Source organism: Meleagris gallopavo, chromosome 2, assembly GCF_905368555.1.
Source record: "Meleagris gallopavo chromosome 2, MGAL_WU_HG_1.1, whole genome shotgun sequence".
Lineage (NCBI taxonomy): Eukaryota > Metazoa > Chordata > Aves > Galliformes > Phasianidae > Meleagris > Meleagris gallopavo.
The window spans coordinates 90,712,494-90,727,506 of NC_139405.1; the positions used below are offsets into that span (position 1 = coordinate 90,712,494).

Sequence of the window (15,013 nt, forward strand, 5' to 3'; positions counted from 1 at the left end):
CATTCAAGAGGAAAGAGGAAGATACTGTTGGTACTATTGGCGTTGGGAATTTGTTTTCATATTTTCATAGTGTATTTTCACTTTTCCTTAAAGTAGTTGTGAAAAAGATGAATGTCAACTGATGTTTAATGCACTTCCTGTAGCACTTTAGATAGGATTACGTAGTTATGATCCCTAACATCCTATTGTACGTCCACTTTGGCCACAAAAATCCGGGAAGTTCTTACTGTTGTAGCTAAATGTGTTTCTTCTCTTGCCCTCTGAAGAAGTTTTGTGTATGATGCTTTGTATGGTGTCATAAATGTTTTCCAGAAATAATGATGTTTTAATGATAGGTATCATAATTATATGTACTTACACCAGATTCTGTTGGTATCTTCTAGAAGTAAGTGTGTTTTCACAAAGGTAAGGTACTGTGTTCTTAAGCTGCTCAGCTCAGAACATAGCTTTAAAATTATAAATGTTTTTAAAACTGAAAAAAAAAGCAGTGAAAATATTTCCCAAGTACATGGCCTTGGCTGTCTTTGTGGAACTACATGAAGAATATTAAACAGCTTACCTACCTGTATGACCCACCTTAAGTTAAAGCTGTCAACCCTACTCCCATAAAATTCATCTTTTGACTACTGAATTACTTTAAAAGCCCTGTTAGGATGACACGAGGGATTTCATGCTAATTTTTTTCTCAAGATTTATGCATAGAATTTTCTTTGCTTACTGTTAAAATATTTCTGCTGTGTCAAGTCTTCATGCGACGTCTAGTATTTGAAAACCATCCTACTTTCTAGCTAATGTACTTCCATCATCAGAAATCAGAATTTTATGACTTTATTGTATGGCTAAGTAAATGTAGCCTGCACTATTTGCATGTGCAGTAGTGTAATTCCAGACTGAGTAAAACTGCAAACTCAGTTAACCATTTTGTTATTAATATGTGTCCAAGAACAGAAAACTGGTCAGTTCTGCAGAACTGACAGAAAACGTGCAGTTCTGTCTGTTTAACAAAATGTGTGCAGGTAAGACATCTCATCCATAAGTCAGTGTGACTAACTTTCTTACTAAGTGAGTCTTAATATAAATATTGATCTTCCATTATGCTCTTTGCCTTATCCAGTTGAGTGACTTTAACATTATCAATTTTTTTAGATAAAATTGGAAACCATTGTGTTTAGCAGCATTTTCAAATGGTTACATTGGGTTACAGTCCTTGTACTTAAATCAGAAAGATGAGTCAGGAAAAGCCTACTCTCGTAACTTGGTTTGCTGGTTTAAAAAAAAAAAAAAGCATTTTTATGTGAAGTATGTAAGAACCAAAGACTTTGGCAACAGTTTACTCTCTACATCATACTTTTCTCATACCAAATTTAAATTTCTCTTGCTTTTGTGTCATGATGAATTCTATTCTCCTTGTTACAGTTTCCCCTTTTATAATTGTTTAAATAATTAATTAAAAATAGAGCTGTTTAGTACGTGATATTTGGTTGTAAGTTGTAGTAAAAAGGAAGATGCCATCTGCAAAAATTCTCTGTGCTTGTTGAATACTCTTATTGTTTTCCCAATGTTTTTCCAGATAAATCAAAATGCACAGATTCTACTGTAAATTCAGCTGCTCACGGGCTTTTACAGTGTCTTGAATCTCGCAACATGTCCTCTTCAGATCTAACTCTTCTACATCAGATGAAATCCCTTATATTGCTGCAGGATATTGACAGACTGAAGGATGCTTTGAAACAATTCCAAGAACATTCCGTGATGCCTCCTGGTATGTACTATTGACTCATGATCGTTCACTGATGTTCTTTTTTTGTGTGGACTAAAATTCAGATTTGTCACAGATTTTTGTGTTACAAAGCAGTAAATAATTGTATACTAGTAAACCTACGCTTAGGCAAGATTTGAAAAGATCAATCCCACAGAAAATGTAACAATTCCCCATATTTCTTGTTTGGTTATGAAACTTTCCATATTCTGCAGTAGTTGCAGAGTGCAAGATGATTAAGGTTCTTAAAGAACTTTCTTTACATTAAATACAGACTCATTAAGATATAAAAAAAGGCTTATGGCAGCCCTCAGGGTGCTAATAGATACAAAATGTCCAGGTATGTATGGAACAAAATCCTTCCTGCATTCAAGAATTTGGTTCAAGAATTAATTACGGGCCTAGATTTTATGATCTTAATTCTTGTCAGATGATCTTGTCAGATGTAATACACATTTGCAAACTAAGCAAGACTCAGCAGGAATAGTGGTAATGGTAATTCTCCCCTTATTAAATGACCTAAATCAGCTTCTATTGATTAAATACAAGTGAACTGTTGAAGTGACCACAATCAGGATATTCCTCACGGGCCTTACCCAAATTCTGCAGAAGATAGCAGGAATTCTGCTAGTTTTGCAGTCTCTAGGCAAGCTGCCCTTGTTTCCTTTTCTATAACAAAAATATCAAATTGAAAAGAGAAAATGAAGCAAATAAGAATCAAATCCATAGAATTGCTGTAGTTTTCAGATATCTGTATTTGTCACTTAAAAAAAACAGAAAACAATTTGCTGAAGTGTTTTGGTTTTTTTTTCAGTATGTGGTTTTTTTTCTTTTTAATTAATTTTTATTTTTATTGATACAACTTGGAACTGTTTACTTTTCAGTTGATTTTTCTGCCAGTGACTCCTGTCACTCTGGGCTCAATTCTGATCTTGTGCCAGGTTCACAGTACTGCAACTTAGTTGATTTGATATCCATGAGGTACAGCAATGTAAGAAAAAGATACATAGGGAACTCCCAAGCACAAATACAGGCTGAGAATGGCTGGAGAGTAGCCCTGAGGAGAGGAATTTGGGGGTGTTGATTGATGAAAGAGTCAACATGAGGTGGCGATGCACACTTGCAGCCCAGAAAGCCAACTATATTCTGAGTTGCATCAAGAGAAGCGTGACCAGCAGGTCGAGGGAGGTGATTCCGCCCCTCTGCTCTCATGAGACCCCACCTGGAGTACTGCATCCAGTTTTGGGGTCCCCAACACAAGAGGGACGTAGAGTTGTTGGAGCAGGTCCAGAGGAGGGCCACAAAGATGATCAGAAGGCTGGAGCACCTCCCCTGAGGGGACAGGCTGAGAGATTTGGGTCTCGTCAGCCTGGAGAAGGCCTCGGGCTGACTTTATAGCAGCCTTCTGGTACCAGAAAGGCCTACAGGAAAGCTGGGTAGAGGCTTTTTATAAGGGCAAGTATTGACAGGATGAGGGGACATGACTTTATACTGGAAGAGGGTAGATTTAGACTAGGTATTAGGAAGAAATTCTTTACTGTGAGGGTGGAGAGACACTGGAACAGGTTGCCCTGAGAGGCTGTGAATGCTCCTACCCTGGAAACATTCAAGGCCAGGCTGGATGGGCTTTGAGCAACGTGGTCTGGTGGGAGGTGTCCCTGCCTGTAGCAGGGGGTTGGAACTAGATGACCTTAAAGGTCCCTTCCAACCCAAACCATTCTGTGATTCCACAATTCTATGATATTGTTATGAATTATTAAAGGATAATTAAACACCTGCTAAATATTAATTCGGCTCAGCCAAGTTTAGCAGTTAGTAATTGAGGAATTTCAGTGAATGAGAATATAATGCTCTGAAATTTTTCCTTGAATTAGACATTTAATTATACATTTATTTTCCCTATCTTTGACACAATAATAGGCAGTTTTGCACAGTTTTTAACATTTTAGATTTCTTTCCCGATGAGCAGATGATAAAAGTCACAATTATAAAGATTTGTTGTCTCAGTGGATTCAAGTACTTGTTATAGAAATGCAGAATATGACTTTTTAAGAAGAATGTCTCTATATTAGAAATCTTGCTTTTTTTTTACAAGCTGGTATGATTCCTTTGCCCTTTTTTCCGATTTTGTTTAACTTCACTGGGATTTGATGTCCTAGAAGGAAAGGTTATTCCTTGCTAGAAAAGAGCAAGAACCTCTGTGATTAAGAGTTACTGGTTGATCTGTCCAGTTGTCATCATCTCATAAATGGGAGACTGCGTAGCATCTGAATAATTACTTTGTCCATCAGTGATCATTTAAAATTGAGGCTGATCAACAAGTTTTGTTTGAAAATGGTTGTCTGAAGTGTCACTGTTCAGGTTTAAAACAAAAAAAGTCCTATTGGTATTTCCATTTATTTTGTAGCCTTTAACAAAAAAATACTCTTCGGTCTTCTATGAACGTAGGGAAGAGAATGTTTAGAACTGAAATAGGCACACATTTCTAGCAATGGGAGCTTTGCAGGTCTAAATCAGTAAGTTGGTAGCCCTTTGTAGAAGGCAGCCAGTTGTCTTCAAGGTTCTTCACAGTACAGTGTGCAAAAGCAAAGAGATGCAAATGGAAGTGATGCTCCATTTGCTGGTTAGAAACTGGTTGAAATGAGAGCTACATAATTCTTATTTCACATCAATTATTAAAGTGTAGGTGATCACCTAATTTAAAAAAAAATGTGATTATCTCCTAATTTACAAACTTATTCAGGTTTTACTCATCAAGTTTATTCTGTTATCTATTAACATTCTCCCTTTGCTGGTTAGTATCAAGTTTCAAATATATTCTTCCCTCGTTGCCTGGGAAATTATCACTCAGAGATGAGCTAGAAACTTCTTTTAACTGTCTTTTTTTGGAGAGTTGTCCTTTATATATATGTCTCCTTTGTGTGAGAGGTACATTTTGCACATCAGAAGTAATGGAATTACTGTGTGCCAACAATAAGCAGGCTGGATACACAGAGGCCCTGAAATGACTAAATTAACTTCTTTTTTTTGAATGCACATTCAAAGAAAAGGAAATTAAATGTGAAAGCTGTATTAACATAACATTATAAAATAATCTTGAATGTGATGTTATGTGATAAGCAACATAGAAATCCCTATCATAAAAAAAGAAATAAAGTTAAATAGACAATCCTTGAATTAAGACAGAAATTTTAGGGCTTTAATACAGTAGTCTTTATGTGATTTAATGCAAAAATTCTCATTTTCAGCTCAAACTTTGTGAAGTTACTCTGCAGAAAGAAATGGAAACGATTGCACTCTTTTAGCCTTACCCAGATGATCATGTCATTTAAATCTCATTTCTTCTGAAATAATGAACCATAATAAAAAGACACTCAAATATATAAACCAAAATTGTATCTCATACAAATAACTGACATCCTATAAGAAAATGTTCCTGTTGATCTAGGAATTCATATGTATTAGCCTTCAATCTCAAGTGTCTGTATGGTTTTTACAGAAATGATAATATGAAATGAAAATAGATGTTCACACAACTCTTTTTCTTTAATGTTCAGAAATATCATAAAAATGTTACAGGAGAAATATTTTTCATAGAATCATAGAATGATTTTTCTCTGATAGAATGATTTTTTCTTTGTTTCAGATCATACCAAGTTCATCATTACTCTGTTTCACTACTGGATTACAGATATACTTCCTACAAGGAACAGGAAATAAAGCCTTGCTTATGTCCATATGTGCAGGGTTAAAATTTAATATACAAGCACTTAGTCAAGTAGCAATTATTCAGAAAGAGCAATGCCAATATACATTCTACATCTTCAGGTAAATGAATTATTTTTTATTTTTACAAACTCCAAAAGCAGGGTACAGCTAGGTATGATCTGTGTTATTGATCAAGACTATACATAAGCTATGTGGCCTGAATCTCCATCTGGATGAGTATATGTATTTCATTTTGGGATAAGAGCCTTATCTAAAACTGTTTCAATTTGTATCAAGTATTTTGTTCAAGAAATATAGTAATTTTTATGTTTATAAATTGATAGTTTCTTTCTGGAAGTACTTGAAAAACAGAAATGTATTTTTATATATAAATTTAAGGAAAAATGTACCCGAGAACTGTATTTTTTATGAATAAACTTATAAATTATGGAAGTAGATAAATTTCTATATCTACATCATGTAGGTACTCTTTGGAATTATACAAGAGTTTTGACTGCAGTTTTAGAATAACTGTTGCCCATTGTGTTAGTTTGGTGGGCTTGCTGTCAGCACGGACGTGGAGACTGATGTCACCCCAAGTCTGTCACCTGCTGATGGTTCTTAACTCACTTGCTCTACTCTCTGCAGTGGAGGGTATCTAGAATTTGCAGCACTCACAGGGTGTCAAGATTGAGATTTACACAGAAAGATAGTTAAAAAAGGATTTAATTAGAAAATGGGATTGACTGTGGTGATCAGGCTGAGTCTAAGTTAGATAAGTGAGTGGACTTGTGGCTGCTTACACATGGCTGGTCCCCTTTGTTCTTCCTCCTTACTGTGTCCTGTGTTCCTCCCCAGTTTGCCCTTTTTCTGTCTTTCAGCCTTTCTCCTAAACATTTCTTAATAAATTATGCATAGTCCCACTGGCCCCTTCAAGTATCCATAATTCTGTTGAACTTGTTTCTTCCTTTTTATTAGTTATGAAGTCCAGATTGGTGATATCCAAAGCTATGCCTATAGTTTCTTAATGGACCATCAATTAGTGACTAGGGAGCTTTAGTCCTTGTTATAATCTCAGTTATTACTTGCTGTGGATTTTGTTTACTGCTTTCTCTGTTACTCGTGATTCCCTTTGAAGTGAAAAGGTCCTTGATCTGATAATGCGAATGAAGCAAATACTCTCACATTCCACACACCCTTACAGATTGGCCATGTAACATTAGCAACGACATATTAATGTATGGTCATGGATCTGTTGTTTTATTATTTTAACACATGTATGTCAAGAAAAGGGCTGCTACTGCCCAAGCCAGCTAGAAGAGAGATTGAAGAGACTTCCTTGGTTCTTGCTTACAATGGAGAATACTGGAAGAACTTGTCAGTGCACACAAGCCCCTGCACATACTGATTTTAGATGGGGCTGTGCTTCGTTTGCTTCCTATGTATTTATGGCCTTTCTAGTATTAATGACACACAGTGCTAGGGGTTAATGGTTAGTCATGGACTGGAAGATTCTTGATAATGAGGAAACACATATTATTTTGATCTTCTAGGTGGAAAAATATATTAATTAAATTTGGCTAATGGTCTCTTGACCACAGCTTCTGGGCTGAAGTATTATTTTGCTTTCCTATTACTTACATAACCTACAAAAGTAGCTTACATCAGATTGGGCCACTTTGTTATGCTAAGACCATAATTTTATTATGGTCTCCATTATGACTAGGACCTTTTAAAGAAGTGAAAGAGTTTAATAGTGGAATGCCATCCTTAATATAACACAATTTTGGAATTTTTCATTATTGTTTCTGTTTCTATGCTTGGCCATTTCTAATACTATTAAAAAATTCTATGAATTAAGCTGAATTTTAAATAGCTGCATACAGAGCAGCAGACCTGGGTATCTTTGCTAATCAGAAATGTTTTGTACGGTCAATAGTCCAATCCCAGAATGTGAATAAAATTTCTTAGCTCAGAAATGTCCTTTCCTTGAATCAGGCAATAATGAGGAAAAGATTGTTTTCGGTCTCTCTTTTTTCTTTTTACTTCAGCTGCTTTAAGAGCCTTATATTTTGTGCAGACATCAACTGGTCCTAATAAAGCAAGTGTGGGAAATGTTTCAGAGCATAGCAAGTTAGAGGCAGTGATATCTGATGTCTTTGTAAATGACCTGAAATATGAGCTGAATCTTATATGTATCAAACCTATCACTATTACACTAAAAGAGATTAGAAAGAGTGGAGGTTAAAGTAAAATCTGAGATGCGTGAAGGTTTGGAAAATTGGACCAAATTCAAGAAGATAGATTGTAGATTGTCACTGTAGATAAACATGATCACACAAGAGTGTACTTGTTTCTGAAACAAGCACACCAAACAATGTCATGATAAACCATAAGATGCAGAAGGACTTTGGAGCAGTTTGTGAAAGTATCCAGCAGAAAGATATAGTTTAAAAGTGAAAGAAACATTACTTATCCTATAATAATACCAGTTAGGCAATATGCTAAAAATTGCAGAGGAATTTTGGTTCCATGTTTACCACCCTATTTGCAGTCAAAGATTTTTCACACACCACAGTTTTAATGCCTGGTCACTTTTCTTTGTTTCTTCTCTAGATGTGATATTGATTCTCCCTATACTTTTTATTGCTTAATTGAACAGGGTTATTACCTATTCATCTGGAATACGAAAACTGAAAAAATTAAATGAATATTCATCAGTGAGCACTGTGTGTTTTACATTTCATGGCTCCTTCAGCATACCGATGAAGCATTTATTACTTTGGGTTTCATGCTAAACCTATCAATGACACAGGAGACAGACTTAAGTTTTACCTCTTGAATGTTGTTCAGTCTATTGAATGTGCAATATGGTAGGATTTTCAAGGCATTTTTATAGCAAACTTTGCATCAGAGAATTTCTGACTGAACTGTACATACAGTATTATAAGCATATTTCAAAATTCTGGGAAGACAGAACTTTTATGTACTGTTTTAAGAATTAATATAGACTCCAAGAGGATGAAAAGTTTAGGGATCAACTAGAAAGCAGTCTGCATGTGGATTCAACAGTTAAATTTCTTGTTCACCTAATTAAATATTACTTAGCAAGGGAGGATCAGCAGCATGATGGAAGAGAAGATGAGCTCTAAGTAGGTGCTGGCCCCATCCCTAGGCTCCACGTACAAGGGAGACGAGAGAGGCTGAAGTAGTTTTGAGCCTCTGCAGCAGTGCTGTGCTTGTCTGCAAGGATATGAGACTGAAGCCATTACTGCTGTATATAAGTACCTGTTCTATTCTCAAAATTGCCTATATATCCTTAATTCTTTTATTCTGTGGATATGTAATATGGGGAGCAGTCTCTAATGCTGTAGATTGTTACTGCTTCGTAAATGGTGCAGTATTTTTATAATACTTGACAAAACTGTCGGGTTATAAATTCCCTCACGTGTCTTCTATGGCAGCTGGCTTTTCTCCTCTGCACCAGTGCAGGGGGGGTTTGCTCTGTGAGCTGAAACTCTAAAATGACATGTCGAAAAGAAAGGCTTTCAAAAAAGACAAGGATGGAAAAAAATTGTGAGAGACTGCGTGAACGCAGAGAATTGTTAAGCTGTCTTTGGCCAAAGAAAACATATTTCACTTTGGTATATCATGAAATATCTGGTATATCATAAGTGCAGTCCACAGAAGTAGAGTGGTGTGTGTTACATTTGTACAGCATTCTATGCATGAAGTATAACAACAAAAAGTAGTATGAAAAAGCAGCAAACTGAAACTGGAAAAAAAAAAATGCTGATATTTAAGCCCCTCAGCTTCTTGTTAAGTAGATTTTGTGGTTGATTGCATCAGCTCTAGATTGCACCTAAGGAGGCTGCATTGCATGTGTTTGTGTAGCTCATTTATCTTTACTGTTAACTACTTGATCTATGTATCTATGTAATTTTTTAATAGGGTAATTATAATGTCTGGATATTTCACAATTTTTAAAACATGTTTTCCTTAGATGAAGAAGATTTATCTTTTTAAACTGCCAAATATAATGAACTAAGCCATGGGAGAAAAACATACTACATAAATATCAAGAAAAAGCAGAGATTGAAAAGTATTATGTGTATTTCCTACATTTAAAGATCATAGGAAAAGCTTTATATTATATGTATTATTTGAAAACAATATAAATTGTCACACAGTCACAGTCAAGGCCAAACATAGAGCTTTAATAAGGACATTCTCCAAGTTTAGTGCTTAAGTTTGTGGAATTAATAGTCTGTGTTCATTTTAATGAACCGTGTGTATTTTTAAAATAGATAAACAAGCTGTAGTTTTCTTTTCCATTATTATATCTCAATTTAGGATATATAATGAAAAATAAAAAGTGTTCTCTAAGATTGAAGAGAACCATACATAAATAGAGAAGGAATGAATCTGGGTTCAATTCTTTTTCTGTTGCATCAACTGTAGGCTGCTTTAGGTTGCCTTAACTAAAGACTGCCTTTCTTTTTCAAGATCTTGCCAGTCTTCTCAGTCCTCAGTGCACAGATGGTACCTCCATCCTCTCAGCCTCTGGTACTAGCTTTCGTCACCCATTTGCTACATTTTCAGATCAACATGTTTGTGCTTTTTCCCACAGTGCCCTCCACCGATTTCTACGGAGTAATTTTTCTATCTTCTTCCCTTCCTTCTCCTTTGCCATAATGCTGCCCAAAAGCTCAGCAACAGATAGGTCAGTAGTGTGCTAAGATAACTGCCTGCTGTGCTGACTAATGTGTCTCTGTACTCTCACATCAATCTGCCTATATTCTCATCTGTTTTTTCTTAAAAAAACAACAATTTGATGCAGGGATTCAGGCCCCATCTGGAGTACTGCATCCAGACCTGGGGCTCCCAGCACAAGGACACAGAGCTCTTGGAACAGGTCCAGAGGAGGGCCACTATGATCAGAGGGCTGGAGCACCTCTCCTATGAAGAAAGGTTGAGGGAACTGGGCCTGTTTAGCTTGGAGAAGAGAAGGATCTGGGGAGACCTCATTGTGGCCTTCCAGTACTTGAAGGGAGCATTTATACAGGAGGGGGTACGGCTGTTTATGAGGGTGGATAGTGATAGGACAAGGGGGAATGGTTTTCAACTTAGATAGGGGAGGTTTAGGTTAGATATTAGGAGGAAGTTTTTCACCCAGAGGGTGGTGACGCACTGGAACACGTTGCCCAAGGAGGTTGTGGATGCCCCATCCCTGCAGGCATTCAAGGCCAGGCTGGATGTGGCTCTGGGCAGCCTGGTCTGGTGGTTGGTGGCCCTGCACATAGCAGGGGGGTTGGAACTAGATGGTCATTGTGGTCCTTTTCAACCCAGGCCATTCTGTGATTCTGTGATATGATTCTATGATTGTGAGTTTGTAAAGCACCCAGCACAATGAATCTCTGTTACATCTGAGGTGGCAGTGTGTTAGGGTAATGTCATAGGATAAAGTGTTATCAAGAAAGTGCTAGAAGATTTTGTAAGCAAGGTTAAAAAAGATATAATAATCCTCTATTGTACACATGGTCTGTCTACTAAAAGTGGTACAAAGTACCCTCTACCTTTAGGGCAGTATCCATCTGTAACTTACTAAGGAAAGTTTGGAGGCAGGATTCATTTCTCCTAAGTTCTGATGTCAGCAGTGTCAATATTACCATCTGAGAACCTTTATAATTGCTCAGATGAAATAGATCCCTGTACAGCCCTGTATATCTGATTGTTTCTAGATATCTGTTTTAGGATGATGACAGTGGTACAAAGATAATTAATTTATGTCTTCAGATTGACTGAGAACATAAACAGGTAGGTCAGATGGAAACATCTGCATTGCCTATGGATCTGGATCTTATTGAAAACAAATGCATTGTTGCAGCTGAGAAAAAAAACAGGAAGGTACACATTGCATTATCAAAACATCATCATTCAAGGTGCTGCTCTGGTAGTGACAAGCTCCTTCAACTTGGGCAGAGTCTTATCTCCCTTTCTTGCTGCTTCTACAGAGAAACCAGTGCCCAGGAATAGTAAAAGGGAGAAGAGTAAGGAGCAACATACATCTGTACTTGGAATGTGCTGAGGAGAGGCTTCTGCTTTTCCTCATTCCCTTTTTCCCTTTATGTATTCATGCATAAGGTGGCCTTCACCACTTACCATGTAGGCTCAGTAAAAGATTGGTGTGTAATTTAGTTCTCCTCCCAGTAACAACAGTAAAGTGGAAGTGAACATAAAAGCACAACAAAATAACAGTTGCTAATTATAGCAAACTGATTACCCATTGCCTATGTTTTAGGGAGTGAACCAGTGGTGAATATAGAGTTGATTCTCAGAAGTAGTCACCAAGCTTTGTAGATGTAATGATAGCTAGTTTGATCTGAATCTGGCATGTTAGGGGCTTAAAATGAAGGTCATGTTCAAATCTGATTTAAATTCAAGGAAAGCATCTTTGCCTATTACCATTACTATAGTGCTGGATTCTATTTACATTGATAAACAGTTAAAATACTTGACATGTTATTCAATTAAATCTCTGATTGCTAACTGACAGACCAAAGTGCATTGATTTTTCCAACCGCATTAAGCTAAGTACATGGCACAGTGTTTCATTAGCCTGTCTGCTTAACCCTTTCACGTTAATTCAATTACCCAGTATAAAATTAATCTGTAAAATATTAAATAACTCTGAACTTTTAAATTAGAAGGCAATGCAAGGATATATTCATCTTGATAGTTTCTGACATATACTTATTACTGGGTGATTTGCAATCTGCTGTGAATCACATTGTTCTACAGATGGTAAAAGTCACTGAAGTTTTTTTTTTCTCTGTACTCAGTAAATTGATAGATTCATGGAGGTTAAGGCTGGAAAGGACAAAAGATTATCCTCTATAACTCCATCTAAACATCAGGTCATAAATTTTCCTTGTACTTCAGGGTGAAGACCAGTAACTTGAAACTGACAAAAGCACAATTTGTTGGTTTGGTGTTTTTTTCTGAGGTCTTCTTCCAAGACAAACAAGCTTGATTTAAAGACATGAGGACTTAGCCCCTTCTCCAGTCATTTATTTCAGAGCTCAGTCTCTCACTGTCAGAAACTTGCATTATTTTTTTTTTCAGATTGACTAGATTTAACTTTAAACCATTAGTTCTTGGTATGCTTTCCTTCACTAGATTAAAGAAGTCCTTCACTAGCCAATATTTTCTGTCTATGAAAGCATCTGAACACCATAATCAAGCTGCAGTGCACCCTCCTACTTGGTATCCTAAGAATTCTCTCTAAATTATTTGCCTTAAGGCATTTTCTACAGTCTTCAAACTGTTTTTTTTTTACACCTTTGGAGAACAAGAGTGCACAGACTGCACACAAACTTCATTTAATATCTCAGCACTTTCATACTCACACCATTGTTTATATCCGCTTTTTGCTATGGAATTGTATAAAGACACCATGTTGAACTATATGCAATACAATTACCTATAGTTAATCTTGACATTTATAGCTTTCCAGCATATAGTCCCTGCTTCTGTCCTTGTTCTTCAGTGTCTGAGCTTTTGTTTGACAGTATTAACATTAATATTCTTTTACTGTGTCTGGGTCAGTAAATTATGGATTGTTTCACATGCCTGTACTGCTTTCATTAATAACTGCTCTCTGCTAACCCTGGTGTCATCTGCAAATCTTAACAGCGATGATTATACATTTTCTTATAGTTCATTAATAAAAATGCTGAATACTACTGAATCTAGTCTTACTCTTTATGGGGTCCAAAGAGAAACAACATAATGACTCCCTGTTTCTATCTTATTTTTGAAAATTGAGTACTGAGATCATCTAGATGATTTCTAATGTATTTAATCTGCACTTTATTGTCTTTTATGCTTTTTTCCCCTTGATCAGAAAGACACATGACATTAGGTAACTTCCTAGGAACCTAAATAGCACAAAGTTTTCTGCAAGAACAAGCATTATTTGTTTTAGATAAGGATAGGAAGCCAAACAATAGACACACAAAAAACAACAACAACAACAAAAACTATAAAAATGTTTGTTATTAAAGTATGTTTAAGGGGAAGCAGAAAAACTGAAAAGCAGTCACAGTAAATACCCTTTCAACTTTGTCTTACATATTTATTTTGAATTTGTTGCTCTACAGGGAATCATTTTTGTTAGTTAAGAATGTTTATTCTGAAAGATTCCTTTTTTAAAAAAACATCAAAGGAAAATTCATAGTCGTTTCTTTTCCTGCAAAATGTGATCTATAGCTTGAGTTCTGTCACCACATTTCCAGTATTCTCTGTGTTCAACAAGACAATCTCATGGTGGTATTATCAGTTGTGTTGCAGTTCGTCCAGCTGGCTATTTAAGAAAGTTCCTTGCAATAAGCACATTAACTACTAATGAAAAATATAGTTTTGAGACTTAGAAATTTGCATAGGACGTTGCATTCACAGTTTTCTAGTGAGGTGTGCAGATTTTATGCAGTTTTTACATAAGCAGTTCTGTAAGCAGATTTCCAGGGATATAGCATTGACCTATTAACTCTCTCAGTATTAGCTACTACCTAAACATCTGCACCCTGATCCACTGTTGGACACAAGTGTGAGGATTCATCAGAGACCTTCATCTAACTTCAGCTTAGTCTCCCAACTTCTGCTGCTCATGGAGTGCCAAGCTGCAGAAGAGAGACAGGTGGTATGAAGAACCAAAAAGCAAGCTGTGCTAACATTTTCTGCTGGAGCTAGAAATGTTATAGAGAAGCCCCATTTACTCTGCCCAGAGCTGTCACAGTACAGAAGTAAGCAGGAGCAGATTCTCAGGAGGATCTTTGTAGGAGGCCAAGCTGCCTATGGGATTCCCACTTGAGTGCAGTGGTTCATCACTCTCACAGCCCCTTTTAGTCAAGGCTGTATGACAGCCTGGCCCCAAAGCTGCACGATACAAACACAAAGGAGGAATAACAGGATAACAGCGCAGCAACCAGCAAAGTCACAGTACATCCAATTAGCGTAGGAACTAAGCGTGAAAGGAAAAGGATTTTAAAACAACTTGTAACTAGAAGTACCACTCCTACACCAGCTGCAGGTGCCTGCAGTTAGAACGCAGAAGAGAGAACTGAAATGTTTTGTAACAGAAACAGGAAAAAAAGAAAAACAACAACGAGACACAGACAAAGAAAAGAGACATTCAGCGCAATACACTGGTTTCTTTTGATTATGTGAATCAAGCTGCTGAATGATCTTCTACAGCTTTATTTGAGCAAAATCTAATTGCCCCAACCAGAATCTGACCTGTAGAAACCTCTCGCATACAAGCAGGTAGCGTGCAGCCTTCTGCTCCAAAATTCTGACTGTGCTAACAGAGTTAGATTTTAGGATTCCAAAAGGTCCTTTAACTCCTGGAAACATCCATTCTTTCAATCCAGTTCCCTCATGCATATGCAAAAACCCATCAGAGTTAAATGCCAAGCCAGCAATATTTCAAGTGTCCCTATCAGTGCACCTGGGACACAAATGCTAAGCTGACTATTGTGTTTCTAG

At 36.7% G+C, this 15,013-nt stretch overlaps 1 protein-coding gene across 10 annotated transcripts in view; it reads left to right on the top strand.

Annotated features, from left to right (window-relative positions):
- ERICH1 (glutamate rich 1) overlaps positions 1 to 15,013 on the top strand; it is a 90,512-nt gene that overhangs the window by 59,151 nt on the left and 16,348 nt on the right. For 6 of the 10 annotated variants that reach the window (XR_014881578.1, XR_014881575.1, XR_014881572.1 and 3 more), the window contains exons 5-6: positions 1,571 to 1,762; positions 5,406 to 5,587. Coding sequence is in view for 2 of the 10 variants with exons in the window: in XM_085217940.1 (XP_085074066.1) it covers positions 1,571 to 1,762; positions 5,406 to 5,479 (266 nt within the window). In the remaining 8 variants the exon portion in view is untranslated. Of the gene's footprint in view, positions 1 to 1,570; positions 1,763 to 5,405; positions 12,298 to 14,024; positions 15,008 to 15,013 lie in introns of those variants that run through there. The other 4 variants (XR_014881576.1, XR_014881577.1, XM_085217940.1 and 1 more) reach the window with 4 other exon arrangements.